The following is a 14,195-nucleotide window of genomic DNA, read 5'->3' as shown; positions in this document are numbered from 1 at the left end:
ATACCCGTGGGCACCCCGACACCCCCAATCTCTCCCCAAACCCACAGGCACCCCAACACCCCCAGCCTCTCCCCATGCCTGCAGGCACCCCAGTACCCCCCCTGTCTCCCCACACCCATGAGCACCCCAGTACCCGCCATGTCTCCCCACACCCATGAGCACCCCGACACCCCCAATCTCTCCCCATGCCCGTGGCCACCCCAAAGGTCTCCCTGTGCCCTCGAGCACCCCGTTTCTCCCCATCTCTCACTCCTCCCACTGGCACCCCGGACTGCGATGCCTCCCCCACGCCGGGGGGGCACCCCAAAACCCCGCTGTGTTTCCCCCCACCCCCGCCCCAAGCTCTCCCCAGGGCCCTGATCAACATCCGGACGGCGGTGCAGACGGTGCTGGCGGGGACGATGGTGGAGCTGGAGTGCCTGGGTTTGGGCGATCCCCGTCCCCACGTCACCTGGAGCAAAGTGGGGGGCCGTATCCGCCCCGGGGTGCTGGTCCGCGCCGGCACCCTCACCATCGAGCGGGTAGAACGAGCGGACGCCGGGCAGTACCGCTGCACCGCCACCAACGCCGTGGGCACCGTCCAGTCCCACGTCATCCTCCACGTGCAAGGTGAGGCCGGGGACGGGGTGGTGGTGGTGGGGGGCGGGGAAATGGGGGCGCGCGGGGCGGTGACACCGCGGGGCGGTGACACCTCGGTGCGTCCCCAGCCACCCCCCAAATCGCGGGGCAACCGGAGGTGAAGGAGGTCTCGGTGGGGTCGGCGGCGGTTTTGCCCTGCTTGGCATCCGGCTTCCCGGTGCCGGAGATCACCTGGAGCAAGGTGAGACGGAGGGACGCAGGGATGGGGGTGCGGGGTTGGGGGGGGGGGGGAAGCACCCGATGGGTGGTGACCCCCCCCACCCCGTCACCCCGCTCTGCCGCAGCTGGAGGGGGAGCTGCCGGCGGGTGCCAGGGCGGAGGGGAACGTCCTGACGCTGCCGGCCATTCGCCACGAGGACGCCGGCGTCTACGCCTGCACCGCCGCCAACCGCCGGGGCCAGGAGACGGCTTACTACGTCCTCAAGGTCCGAGGTGAGGAGGGACGGACGGATGGATGGACGGATGGACGGACGGCACAGGGGGTGGGGGAGAGGGGTGATGTACCCCCAACCCCTCCTGACACCCCCGGCCCCGTCCCCGCAGAGCGCCTGGTCCCCTATTTCGGGCAGACGCCCCGCTCCTTCCTCCCCCTGCCCACCATCAAGGATGCCTACAAGAGGTTCGAGATCCTCGTCACCTTCCGACCTGATGCTGCTGATGGTGAGCGCCGACGGGACCCCCCCTGTCCCCCCACCGTGTGTCCCCCCCGGCCACGTCCCCTCCATCCTTTCCTCCCCTTTTCCCTCTCCATCCTCCCCTCTCCCTCCTTTAGCTCCCATTCTCTATTCAACCGACCCCCCACCTTATGGGGGGGGGGGGGTTCTCCTCCGTCCTGGGGGTGTTTTGGGGTCCCCCAGGATGTGACACGCCCCCCCCGCCCCCTCCTCGGGGTGGGGACCATCCTGCCTGACCCGCTGTCATCCCCCCCAGGGCTTCTCCTCTACAACGGGCAACGGAAAACCAGCGGCGCCGACTTCATCTCCTTCGGTTTGGTGGGCGGCCGCCCCGAGTTCAGGTGAGACCCACGAGCGGGTGCTACGGGAAGGGGCCGGGGGGCGGTGGGGCGGGTCGGAGATGGGCGCCGGCACCCTCCGACACCCGTCGTACCCCGAAAACTTCAGGTTTGACGCCGGTTCGGGCATGGCTACCATCCGTCACCCGACGCCGCTGCGGTTGGGGGAGTACCACACCGTCCGCCTCCTCCGCAACCTCACCCGGGGTTCGCTGGAGCTGGACGGGCACCCCCCGGTTAACGGCACCTCCCAGGTATGGGTTGGTTTGGTTTTTTTTGGGGGGGGGGGGTGGGGCTGTGTGTTGGGTGGGGGTCGGGGTGCTGGAGGTGGTGCCCACCCGCTCGCGCCCGCAGGGGAAGTTCCAGGGGCTGGATCTGAACGAGGAGCTGTACCTGGGGGGGTACCCCGATTTCGGCGCCGTGGCCAAGACGGGGCTGAGCCGCGGTTTCGTGGGTGAGTGATGGGTTTTTTGGGGTATTTTTTTGGTTTTTTGGGGGAGGGGCGGTGGGGTTGGACCAGGAGGTGTGGGGAGGGGGCTGAGCATCGTGTCACACACACCCACACCCCCCCGCCGCCGCCGCCGCCTTCTCCGTCCCTCCGCAGGCTGCGTGCGCCAGCTCCGCATCCAAGGGGAGGAGGTGGCTTTTGGGGACATGGATCTGCAGGCGCACGGTGTCACCAGCTGTCCCACCTGCCAGGACCAGCCCTGCCAGGTGAGGCTGGGGGTGATGCCCACCCATCGCCACCCATCCCCACCCATTGCTGACACCCATGTCCTGTCCCCGTCCCCCCCCCGCAACCCCTCCCCAGAACGGCGGCGTGTGCCAGGACGCCGAGAGCGGCACCTACATCTGCCGTTGTCCCCACGGCTTCACCGGCAGCAACTGCGAGTACTCGCAGGCTCTGCATTGTCACCCAGGTAAGGTGCCCGCCCCGTAGGGGGTGTCACCCTGTCGTGTTGGGGGGGGTGTGTGTGTGTCCCCTCCCTCGGCGGATGGGTGCTCACGGCTTGTTGCCCTGCAGAGGCGTGTGGGCCTGATGCCACCTGCATCAACCGGCCGGACGGGCAGGGCTACACCTGCCGCTGCCACCTGGGCAAGGCTGGGGAGCGGTGCACCGAGGGTGAGCGCGGCCGGGGACACGGGGACGGGGCTGGCATCGCCCTGGGGACACAGGCACAGGGCTGGGACCACCGTGGGGACATGGGCACAGGGCTGGGACCAACCCAGGGAGATGGGGACGGGGCTGGGACCACCCCGGGGAGATGGGGACATGGCTGGGGACCACCCTGGGGACACGGGCACAGGGCTGGGACCACCGTGGGGACATGGGTACAGGGTGGGGACCAACCCAGGGAGATGGGGACGGGACTGGGGATCACCCTGGGGACACAGATATGGGGTGGGGACCACCCTGGGGACACGGGCACAGGGCTGGGACCACCCTGGGGACATGGGCACAGGGCTGGGACCACCCTGGGGAGATGGGGATAGGGCTGGGACCACCCTGGGGACATGGGCACAGGGTGGGGACCAACCCAGGGAGATGGGGACATGGCTGGGGACCACCCTGGGGACACAGGCATGGGATGGGAACAAACCCAGGGAGATGGGCACGGGGCTGGGACCACCTTGGGGACACAGGCATGGGGTGAGGACCACCCTGGGGACATGGGCACAGGGTGGGGACAAACCCAGGGGGACAGGCACAGGGCTGGGACCACCCTGGGGAGATGGGGACATGGCTGGGGACAACCTTGGGGACATGGGCACAGGGTGGGGACCACCCCTGGGAGATGGGGATGGGGCTGGGACCACCCTGGGGAGATGGGGTCATGGCTGGAGACCACCCTGGGGACACGGACTCAGGGCTGGCACCACCCTGGGGACAAAAGCATGACGGGGACAGGGAATTACACACCATCTGGGGAGACAGGCATCATGGACGTGATGGAGATGGGCCATCGGGTGCCATCCCAGGGAGATGGGCACGATGTGGTGGGGATTGGAGACCACCCTGGGGACACGGGCATGGGTCTCGGTACCACCCTGGGGACACAGGGATGGGGCTGGGGACCACCCTGGGAAGATGGGTAGGGACTGGGACTACCGTGAGGACACGGGCACCATGGGGATGGAGGTTTGGGTATGACCGTGGGGAGATGGGCACCATGGGGATGGAGGATGAGGTACCACCCCAAGGAGATGGGCATCATGGGGATGGAGGTTTGGGTACCACCATGGGGGGAGATGGGAACCACAAGGATGGAGGATGAGGTACCACCCCAAGGAGATGGGCACCATGGGGATGGAGGTTTGGGTACCACCATGGGGGGAGATGGGCACCACAAGGATGGAGGATGAGGTATCACCATGGGGAGATGGGCACCATGGGCATGGAGGATGAGGTACCACCGTGGGGAGATGGGCACCATGGGCATGGAGGATGAGGTACCACCCCATGGGGATGGAGGATGGGTTACCACCCCGAGGAGATGGGCACCATGGGGATGGAGGATGGGGTACCACCCCGAGGAGATGGGCATCATGGGGATGGAGGTTTGGGTACCACCATGGGGGGAGATGGGAACCACAAGGATGGAGGATGAGGTACCACCCCAAGGAGATGGGCACCGTGGGGGTGGAGGTTTGGGTACCACCGTGGGGAGATGGGCACCATGGGGATGGAGGTTTGGGTACCACCCTGAGGAGATGGGCACCATGGGGATGGAGGATGGGGTACCACCGTGGGGAGATGGGCACCATGGGGATGGAGGTTTGGGTACCACCCTGAGGAGATGGGCACCATGGGGATGGAGGATGGGGTACCACCCCGAGGAGATGGGCACCATGGGGATGGAGGTTTGGGTACCACCATGGGGAGATGGGCACCATGGGGATGCAGGACGGGGTCCCATGAGCTGGATGGACACTGATGTGAGGGTGCCGCAGGCGAGGCGGTGAGCGTGCCATCCTTCGGCGAGGCGGGCGCCTTCGTCTCCTACCCACCCCTCACCAACGTCCACCACGAGCTGCGGGTGGAGGCCGAGTTCCTGCCGCTGGCACCCGACGGGCTCCTGCTCTTCAGCGCCGGCAAAGCCGCCCCCGTCGAGGACTTCGTCGCCTTGGCCATGGCCGGTGGCCACCTCGAGTTCCGCTACGAGCTGGGCTCAGGTGGGCTGGCACAGTGACGGGGGTCCTGGTGGCACCCCGGGGGGCTGGTGGCACCAGGAACCCTGGGTATAGGTGGGGTGGCCTGGCGTTACTGGGATCCACTGGCGTCATTTGGGCCCCCAAGTGTCACCAGGATCCCTTGGCATCATTGTGGTCCCCAAGCGTCACCACGGTCCTCTGGCACCACTGGGGTCCCCAAGTGTCGCCAGGGTCCCTTGGCATCATTAGGGTCCCCAGGAGCTGCCAGGGTCCCTGGGCATCACTGGGGTCCCCTGGTGTCACTTGGGTCACCTGGCATCACACGGTGTCCCTTGCTGTCACTGGCATCTCTGGGCAGTGCCAGGGTTCCCTGGCATCGCCAAGGTCCCCAAATGTCACCAGGATGTCCTGGTGCCACTGGGGTCCCTTGGTGTCACTGGGATGCCCTGCCATCACCTGGGTCCCCAGACACTGCCAAGCATCCCCAGGCGTCACTGTCACTCCACCGCGGTCCCCTGGCATCACTTTGGTCCCCAGATGCTGCCAGGGTCCCTGGCCATCAGTGGGGTCCCTTGGTGTCACCGGGCTCCCCTGTCACCACTGGGGTCCCCAAGCATCACCGCGATCCCCCAGCATCACCCGGGGCACCTCCCCGGTCCCCAAGCATCCTTAGTGTCCCCCGGTGTCCCCCGACCCCCCGTGATGTCCCCATCTCGTCCCCCCCAGGCCCGGCGGTGCTGCGGAGCACCGAGCCGGTGACCCTTGGCCACTGGCACCGGGTGACAGCCGAGCGGGTGCACAAGGACGGGACGCTGCTGGTGGACGACGCCGCCCCGGTGAAACGCTCCTCGCCCGGCAAGAGCCAAGGTCTCAACCTCCGCACCCCCCTTTACTTGGGGGGCACGGAGCCCCCCCTGCACCCCCCAACCAACGCCTCCTTCCGCGGCTGCATCGGAGAGGTGAGACCCGCCCCCCCCCCCCCCCCCACCTCCCTCCTCCCGGACACTTGGGGACCCCCACCCACCCCATCCCGGACGCCCGGGTCCCCTGGGGACCCCCATCCCGGACACCTGGGCCCCCTCAGGGTGACCCCCACCCACCCCATTCCAGACACTTGGGTCCCCCCGGGGTGACCCCCATCCCAAACGCCCGGGTCCCCTCGGGGTGACCCCCACCCACCCCATTCCAGACACCTGGATCCCCCCGGGGTGACCCCCATCCCAAACGCCCGGGTCCCCTCGGGGTGACCCCCACCCACCCTATTCTGGCCAACTGGGTCCCCTGGGGACCCCCACCCACCCCAACCCAGACGCCTGGGTCCCCTCTGGGTGACCCCCATCCTGGACGCATGGGTCCCCTCGGGGTGGCCCCCATCGACCCCATCCCGGACACCTGGGTCCCCTTGGGGGGACCCCCATCCCGGACGCCTGGGTCCCCTCAGGGTGACCCCCACCCACCCCATCCCGCATGCCTAGGTCCCCTGGGGACCCCCATCCTGGACGCCCGGGTCACCTCAGGGTGACCCACACCGTCCCGGACGCCTGGGTCCCCTTGGGGTGACCCCCACCCACCCCATTCTGGACACCTGGGTCCCCTGGGGACCCCCATCCTGGGCGTCCGGGTCCCCTCAGGGTGACCCTCACCCACCCCATTCCAGACACCTGGGTCCCCCCGGGGTGACCCCCATCCCAAACGCCCGGGTCCCCTCGGGGTGACCCCCACCCACCCCATTCCAGACACCTGGGTCCCCTTGGGGTGACCTCCACCCACCCTATTCTGGCCAACTGGGTCCCCTGGGGACCCCCACCCACCCCATCCAAAACATTTGGGTCCCCTCTGGGTGACGCCCATCCTGGACGCATGGGTCCCCTTGGGGTGGCCCCCACCCACCCCATTCTGGACACCTGGGTCTCCTGGGGACTCCCATCCCGGGCATCTGGGTCCCCTGGGGACCCCCACCCATCCCATCCCAGACACCTGGGTCCCCTGCAGACCCCCACCCACCCCATCCAAAACATCTTGGTCCCCTCAGAGTGACCCCCATCCCAGATGCCTGGGTCCCCTTGGGGTGACCCACACCCATCCCAGACGCCTGGGTCCCCACAGAGTGACCCCCATCCCGGACACCCGGGTCCCCTCGGGGTGACCCCCACCCACCCCATCCCAGACTCCTGTGTCCCTTTGGGGTGACCCCCATCCTGGACGCCTGGGTCCCCTCAGGGTGACACACACACACACACCCACACACACACACCCCGGTGTCCCCCGTCCCCCCCCCAGGTCTCCATCAACGGGAAGAAGGTGGATTTGTCCTACAGCTTCCTGCGGAGCCGCGGCGTGGGGCAGTGTGGGCAGCGCTCGCCCTGCCTGCGGGCTGCCTGCCTGCACGGGGGCCGCTGCCTGCCCCTGCCCGCCGGCACCCCCCCGCACCGCTGCCTCTGCCCCCCCGGCTTCACCGGTGAGCGCGGGGACAGGGACGGGGATGGGCGGGGGCATGGGGCACGCGCGGCTCGTGGAGGGGCGCTGGGTGCGCCGCTGCGCACGCGTGTGCGCTGCATGCGCACGTGTGCTGCGTGTGTACTGTGCACGCGTGTGCGCGGTGCATGCCTGTGCGCTGCATGCACACGTGTGCTGCATGTGCACGCCTGCTGTGCACGCGCGTGCGCTGCATGTGTACTGTGCACGCGTGTGCGCGGTGCATGCCTGTGCGCTGCATGCACACGTGTGCGGTGCATGCCTGTGCGCTGTGCACACGTGTGCTGCATGTGCACGCCTGCTGTGCATGCGTGTGCGCTGCATGTGCACGTGTGCTGCATGTGTACTGTGCACGCGTGTGCGCGGTGCATGCCTGTGTGCTGCACGTGCACGTGTGCTGCGTGTGTACTGTGCATGCCTGTGTGCTGCACGTGCACGTGTGCTGCATGTGTACTGTGCACGTGTGTGCGCGGTGCATGCCTGTGCGCTACATGCACACGTGTGCGGTGCATGCGTGTGCGCTGTGCACACGTGTGCTGCATGTGCATGCCTGCTGTGCACATGTGTGTGCTGTGCACACGCGTGTGTGCTGCATGTGCACGTGTGCTGCGTGTGTACTGTGCACGCATGTGCGCGGTGCATGCCTCTGTGCTGCATGTGCACGTGTGCTGGGCATGCATGCACGTGTGCTGCGTGTGTACTGTGCACACGTGTGCGCGGTGCATGCCTGTGCGTTGCATGTGTGTGCGCTGCATGTGCACATGTGCTGCATGTGTACTGTGCACACGTGTGCGCAGTGCATGCCTGTGTGGTGCATGCGCACGTGTGCTGGGCGTGTGTGCGCTGTGCATGCGTGTGTGCTGTGCGTGCATGTGTGCTGCATGTGCACACCTGCTGTGCATGCATGTGCGCTCTGCATGCGCGTGCGCTGCACGTGCATGCGTGCTGTGCAGGTGTGCGTGCTGTGGGCACGCGTGTTGCATACGCACACGTGCAGTGCACGTGCATCGTGCATGCGTGTGCACTGCGTGTGCGGATGTGCGTGCCGTGCATGCGTGTGTGCTGCACGTGCGCATCTACGGTGTGGGTGTATGCGCTGTGCACACGCGTGTGTGCTGCATGTGCACATGTGCTGCATGTGTGCTGCATGTGCACGCCTGCTGTGCAGGTGTGTGCGCTGTGCGCACGCGTGTTGCATACGCACATGTGCCGTGTGTGTGCGTTGTGCATGTGTGTGCGCTGTGTGTGCAGGTGTGTGCGCTGTGCATGCCTGCGTGCTGCATGTGCTCGCCTGCTGTGCATGCATGTGTGCTGCATGTGCACGTGTGCGGTGCATGCATGTGCGCTGTGCATGCATGTGTGCTGCATGTGCACGTGTGCTGCGCATGTGTGCGCTGTGCGTGCTGGCGTGCTGCATTCGCAGTGCATGCATGCATGCCGCGTGTGCATCTCTGCTGGCGGTGTGCGTGCGCAGGGCCTGCCTGTGTGCTGCATGTGCATGACTGCTGTGCATGCGTGCGCTCTGTGCATGTACGTGTGCTGCGTGCATGTGTGCGCGCTGTGCATGTATGTGGGCCTGTCTGCTGTGCATGCGCGTGCCCAGTGCATATATGTGCTGCAGTAAGGTGTGCTGTGCGTGCGTGTGTGCTGCGTGTGCACATGTGCAGTGCGTGTGTGTGCTGTGCATGCTTGTGCTGCACATACATGTGTGTCGTGCATGCATGCGCACTGCATGTGCGCTATGCATGCCTATGTGCACATCTGCTGTGCGTGCACGTGCCTGGTGCATATATGTGCTGCAGAAACACGCGCTGTGCATGCCGGCGTTCTGTGTGCACGTGTGTGCTGTGCATGCATGTATACCGTGCATGCGTGTGCGTGCTGTGCGTGTATGTGTGCTGCGGATGCACGCGTGCTCTGCGCCCATGTACGCTGTGCATGCACGTGTGCTCTGCATGCCTGCGTACGGTGCATGCACAAGCAGCGTGCACGCATGTTTGCAGTGCATGCGTGTGCACTGTGTGAGCAAGCGTCCGCACCGTGCACGCCTGTGTGCTGCACGTGCGTGTGAGTGCTGTGGCTGCACGTGCACCATGCGTGTGCATGTGCTGCAGAAGCCCGTGTGCTGTGCGTGCACGTGCCTGCGCTGCGTGGGCGTCTGTGCCGCGTGTGCATGCGTGCTGCCCGTGCCTGCGTGCAGTTCGCAAGCGGGCGCATCTGCTGCGTGTGCGTGTGCGCATTGCCTGATGCGTGCGTGCGTGTGGTGCGTGCGGTTGGCGTGCGCGCGCCTGGTTGCGCGTGTGCGCGTATGCCTGCCCGCAGAGCGTGTGCCGGTTGCACGTGTGCGTGGCGCGCGCCCGCGTGCACTGCAGGTGCTGGGCGCGCGCCCGCGCTCCTCCCACGCGTGCTCCCCTTGCACGTGTGTGCGCGGGTGACCACCCCGCTCACCCGGTGGCACCCCGCTGTGTCCCCAGGGCCGCGCTGCGAGCGGGAGGAGGATCGCTGCCTGCACCGCAACCCCTGCCTGCACGGCGGCACCTGCAAGGACAACGCCTGCCTCTGCCCACAGGGCTACAGCGGGCCCTACTGCCAGCACAGTGAGTGGGGACACTGGGGACACCTGGGGACACTTGGGGACGGGGACGGGGGGGATGACAGGTGCCACCCCGTCCCTGACCCCTCCTCGTCGCCCGCAGGCTCGGCGCTGGCGGAGCTGGAGCAGGACTGGCAGGAAGGCAGCGGGGGCGGCGGTAGGTGCCTGCACCCCTTTTCCCCCCTCTTTTTGCACCCAAAAGCCACGCCGCGGGGGGTGGCAGCTGGGGGTGGTCCCCACGCCCCCCCGTCACCGTCCCCCTCGCCTCCTCCCCCCACCCCCACGTCTCCCCACAGACGCCCCCGGACAGTTCAGCGCCGCTTTCCGCGACGGCTCCTACCTGGCCCTGCCCGGTCACCTCTTTCCCCGCGGGTGAGTGATGCCGGGGACGGGGCACCCTCAGCGGGTGCTGCACCCCCCACCCCTGCCCTATTGCACCCTGAGGGGGTGCAGCCTCCCCGGAAAAGGCGGGGGGGCGGGGGGGTGTACACCTTTTCCCATGGCGATGCAGCACTCCCTGCAGTGCTGCACCCATGGTAACGTTGCACCCGTCGCAGCATTGCACCCATGGCAGTGTTGTACCCTTCCCATAGCATTGCACCCTGGCTGCAGCGCTGCACCCGTCGCAGCGTTGCACCCATCGCAGCATTGCATCCGTCACACTATTGCACCCGTCGCAGCGTTGCACCTGTCGCAGTATTGCACCCATCGCAGCGTTGCACCCTTTTCATAGCGTTGCACCCTGGCTGCAGCGCTGCACCCATCGCAACGTTGCACCCATTGCAGCATTGCATCCGTCACACTATTGCACCCATGGCGGTGTTGCACCCATCGCAGTGTTGTACCCTTCCCGTAGCATTGCACCCTGGCTGCAGCGTTGCACCCATCGCAGCATTGCACCCATGGCAGTGTTGTACCCTTCCCGTAGCATTGCACCCTGGCTGCAGCACTGCACCCATCGCAACGTTGCACCCATCGCAGCATTGCATCCGTCACAGTATTGCACCCATGGCGGCGTTGCAGCCTTCCCATAGCGTTGCACCCTGGCTGCAGCACTGCACCCATGGCAGCATTGCATCTGTCACAGGGTTGCACCCATGGCAGCGTTGCACCCGTTGCAGCGTTGCACCCATGGCAGTGTTGCACCCTTCCCGTAGCGTTGCACCCTGGCTTCAGCACTGCACCCATGGCAGCATTGCATCTGTCACAGGGTTGCACCCATGGCAGCATTGCACCCATGGCAGTGTTGTACCCTTCCCATGGCATTGCACCCTGGCTGCAGTACTGCACCCATGGCAGTGTTGCATCCGTCACAGGGTTGCACCCATGGCAGCATTGCACCCATGGCAGCATTGCACCCATGGCAGTGTTGCACCCTTGCTGTAGCGTTGCACCCTGGCTGCAGCGCTGCACTCATAGCAGTGTTGCACCCATCACAGCGTTGCACCCATCGCAGTGTTGCACCCTTTTCATAGCATTGCACCCTGGCTGCAGTGTTGCACCCATGGCAGCGTTGCACCCATCACGGCATTGCATCCGTCACACTATTGCACCCGTGGCAGCATTGCACCCATGGCAGTGTTGCACCCTTCCCATAGCGTTGCACCCTGGCTGCAGCGTTGCACCCATCGCAGCATTGCATCCGTCACAGTGTTGCACCCGTGGCAGCGTTGCACCCGTGGCAGCGTTGCACCCATTGCAGTATTGCACCCATTGCAGCATTGCACCCTTCCCATAGCGTTGCACCCATCGCAGCATTGCATCCATCACAAGGTTGCACCCATGGCAGCGTTGCACCCTTCCCGTAGTGCTGCACCCTGGCTGCAGTGCAGCACCCATGGCAGTATTGCACCCATCACAGCATTGCACCCATCACAGCGTTGCACCCATGGGCAGCGTTACACCCATCGCAGCATTACACCCATCGCAGTGTTGCGCCTTTCCCAAGGCATTGCACCGTTACAGCGTTGCACCCGTGGCAGCATCGCACCCTTCCCACTGCGTTGCACCCTCCCAGGCTGCTGCACCCCTTCCGGCAGCGTTGCGCCCGTCGCGGCGTTGCCCCCATCGCCGCATCGCGCCCTTGCTGTGGCGCTGCACCCACTGCAGCGCTGCACCCTTCCCGGGGTGCCGCACCCTTCCCGCTGCGTTGCACCCTTCCTTCCTACGGCACTGCACCCTCCCAGGGTGCTGCGCCCCTTGGGCCCTTGCATCCTTTCTAGGGCCCTGCACCCATCGTGGCATCGCGCCCCTCCTGGTATCCTGCATCCCATCCTGGGTGCTGCGCCCTTCCCGGGGTGCTGCATCCATCGCGGCATTGCACCCTTCCAGGGTGCTGCAATCTTCACGGGGTGCTGCACCCACCCCAGGGTGCTGCATCCATCATGGCGTTGCACCCTTCCAGGGTGCTGCACCCTTCTTGGGGGTGCTGCACCTTTTTGGGGTGCTGCACCCACCCCAGGGTGCTGCATCCATCATGGCGTTGCACCCTTCCAGGGTGCTGCACCCTTCTTGGGGGTGCTGCACCTTTCCGGGGTGCTGCGGCCACCCTGGGCTGTTGCACCCTTCCCGGGGTGCTGCATCCATCGTATTATTGCATCCTTCCCGGGGTGCTGCACCCATCATGGCACTGCACCCCTCCTGGTATCCTGCACCCATTGCATCCCATCCTGGGTGCCGCACCCACCCCAGGGTGCCGCATCCATCACGGCGTTGCACCCTTCCAGGGGTGCTGCAACCTTCACAGGGTGCTGCGCCCACCCCAGGGTGCCGCATCCATCACGGCGTTGCACCCTTCCAGGGGTGCTGCGGCTGCCCTGGGCTGTTGCACCCACCCCGGGGTGCTGCACCCAGAATAGCATTGCATTCTTCTCAGGGTGCTGCACCCACCGAGCCGTTGCATCTATCCCGGGGTGCTGCCTCCATCGTGGTGCTGCACCCATCCTGGGGTGCTGCAACCTTCCCGGGGTGCTGCAACCTTCCCGGGGTGCTGCACCCATCGTGGCATTGCATCCTCCCAGGGTGCTGCACCTTTCCTGGGACGCCGCACCCATCGTGGTGTTTCACCCTTCCTGGGGGTGCTGCACCCCCCCCGGGGTGCTGCACCCATCATGGCGTTGCACCCTTGCCTGGGGGTGCTGCAACCTTCACAAGGTGCTGCACCCACTCCAGGGTGCCGCATCCATCACGGTGTTCCACCCTTCCCAGGGGTGCTGCACCTTTCCCGGGGGTGCCGCACCCACCCCGGGGGTGCTGCACCCACCGAGCCGCCCCCCCCTTTTCCTTGCAGCCCCCCTGAGGCGCCCGAGACCATGGAGCTGGAGCTGCGGACGGGCAGCGCCGAGGGGCTGCTGCTGTGGCACGGGGCGGTGAGCGGGGCGGGGGGACACCGCCGGGGAGGGGATCAGGGTGCTGAGCGCCCCCCCCCTCTCCTCGGGGTGGGGGGGTCAGGGTGCCCCCCCGCCCCGCTCACCGCCCCGCTGCGCCCGCAGGAGCCCGGCGAGGGAGGCAAAGCCAAAGATTTCATTGGCCTCGGCTTGAAGGACGGGCACCTGGTGTTCAGGTGAGTGGGGGGTCCCGGTGTCACCCCAGGGTGCCCCCTCCCACCCAAAGGTGCCCTATGCCACCCCAGGGTGCCCCGTGCCACCCAAGGGTGCCCCCAGCACTGAGCCCATGCCACCCCCACAGCTACCAGCTGGGCAGTGGTGAGGCCACCATCGTCTCTGAAGACCCCATCAACGACGGCGAGTGGCACCGGGTGACGGTGACGAGGTGGGTGGGGGTCAGGGTGGGGGCCGGGCGGGGGTCGCGGTGCGGCTGCTGATGGGTGCCGTGCAGGGAGGGCCGGCACGGACGGCTGCAGGTGGACGGGGAGGAGCCGGTGAGCGGAGAGTCACCGGGAGCCAACATCATGGCCAACACCCAGGGCAGCATCTACGTCGGTACGGTGGCACCTGGGGGACACGGCGGGACACAGGGTGGATGTGGGATGGGACATGGGACGAGATGGGGAGTGGGACACAGGGTGGACGTGGGATGGGACACAGGATGAGATATGGAATGGGACACGGGGTGGACATGGGATGGGACACGGGGTGAGACATGAGGTGGGACACAGGATGGACGTGGGGTGGGACACAGGGTGAAACGTGGGATGGGACACGGCTTGGACAGGGGATGGGACATGGGATGGACATGGGCTGGGACATGGAATGGGACACAGAATGGGACACAGGACGGAACATGGGATGGGCTGTGGAATGTACATTGGATGGGGCACAGGACAAGGACACCGGAAGGGGACACCTGATGGGACATGAGATG

General features: G+C 66.5%; 1 protein-coding gene across 1 annotated transcript in view; it reads left to right on the top strand.

Annotated features, from left to right (window-relative positions):
* HSPG2 (heparan sulfate proteoglycan 2) overlaps positions 1–14,195 on the top strand; it is a 55,097-nt gene that overhangs the window by 39,485 nt on the left and 1,417 nt on the right. Inside the window, exons 69-88 of the mRNA XM_063354125.1 lie at positions 343–609; positions 708–820; positions 924–1,071; positions 1,183–1,299; positions 1,570–1,654; positions 1,761–1,905; positions 2,006–2,105; positions 2,256–2,365; positions 2,463–2,571; positions 2,676–2,774; positions 4,604–4,825; positions 5,531–5,763; positions 7,085–7,262; positions 9,754–9,876; positions 9,976–10,029; positions 10,169–10,244; positions 13,162–13,240; positions 13,364–13,434; positions 13,560–13,643; positions 13,710–13,813. Of these exons, the coding sequence (XP_063210195.1) occupies positions 343–609; positions 708–820; positions 924–1,071; positions 1,183–1,299; positions 1,570–1,654; positions 1,761–1,905; positions 2,006–2,105; positions 2,256–2,365; positions 2,463–2,571; positions 2,676–2,774; positions 4,604–4,825; positions 5,531–5,763; positions 7,085–7,262; positions 9,754–9,876; positions 9,976–10,029; positions 10,169–10,244; positions 13,162–13,240; positions 13,364–13,434; positions 13,560–13,643; positions 13,710–13,813 (2,517 nt within the window). The remainder of the gene's footprint in view (positions 1–342; positions 610–707; positions 821–923; positions 1,072–1,182; positions 1,300–1,569; positions 1,655–1,760; positions 1,906–2,005; positions 2,106–2,255; positions 2,366–2,462; positions 2,572–2,675; positions 2,775–4,603; positions 4,826–5,530; positions 5,764–7,084; positions 7,263–9,753; positions 9,877–9,975; positions 10,030–10,168; positions 10,245–13,161; positions 13,241–13,363; positions 13,435–13,559; positions 13,644–13,709; positions 13,814–14,195) is intronic.

The sequence above is a fragment of the Chroicocephalus ridibundus genome, chromosome 16 (assembly GCF_963924245.1).
Source record: "Chroicocephalus ridibundus chromosome 16, bChrRid1.1, whole genome shotgun sequence".
NCBI lineage: Eukaryota > Metazoa > Chordata > Aves > Charadriiformes > Laridae > Chroicocephalus > Chroicocephalus ridibundus.
Note: the sequence above shows the minus strand (reverse complement) of the source record. Positions and strands in the feature narration are given on the sequence as shown.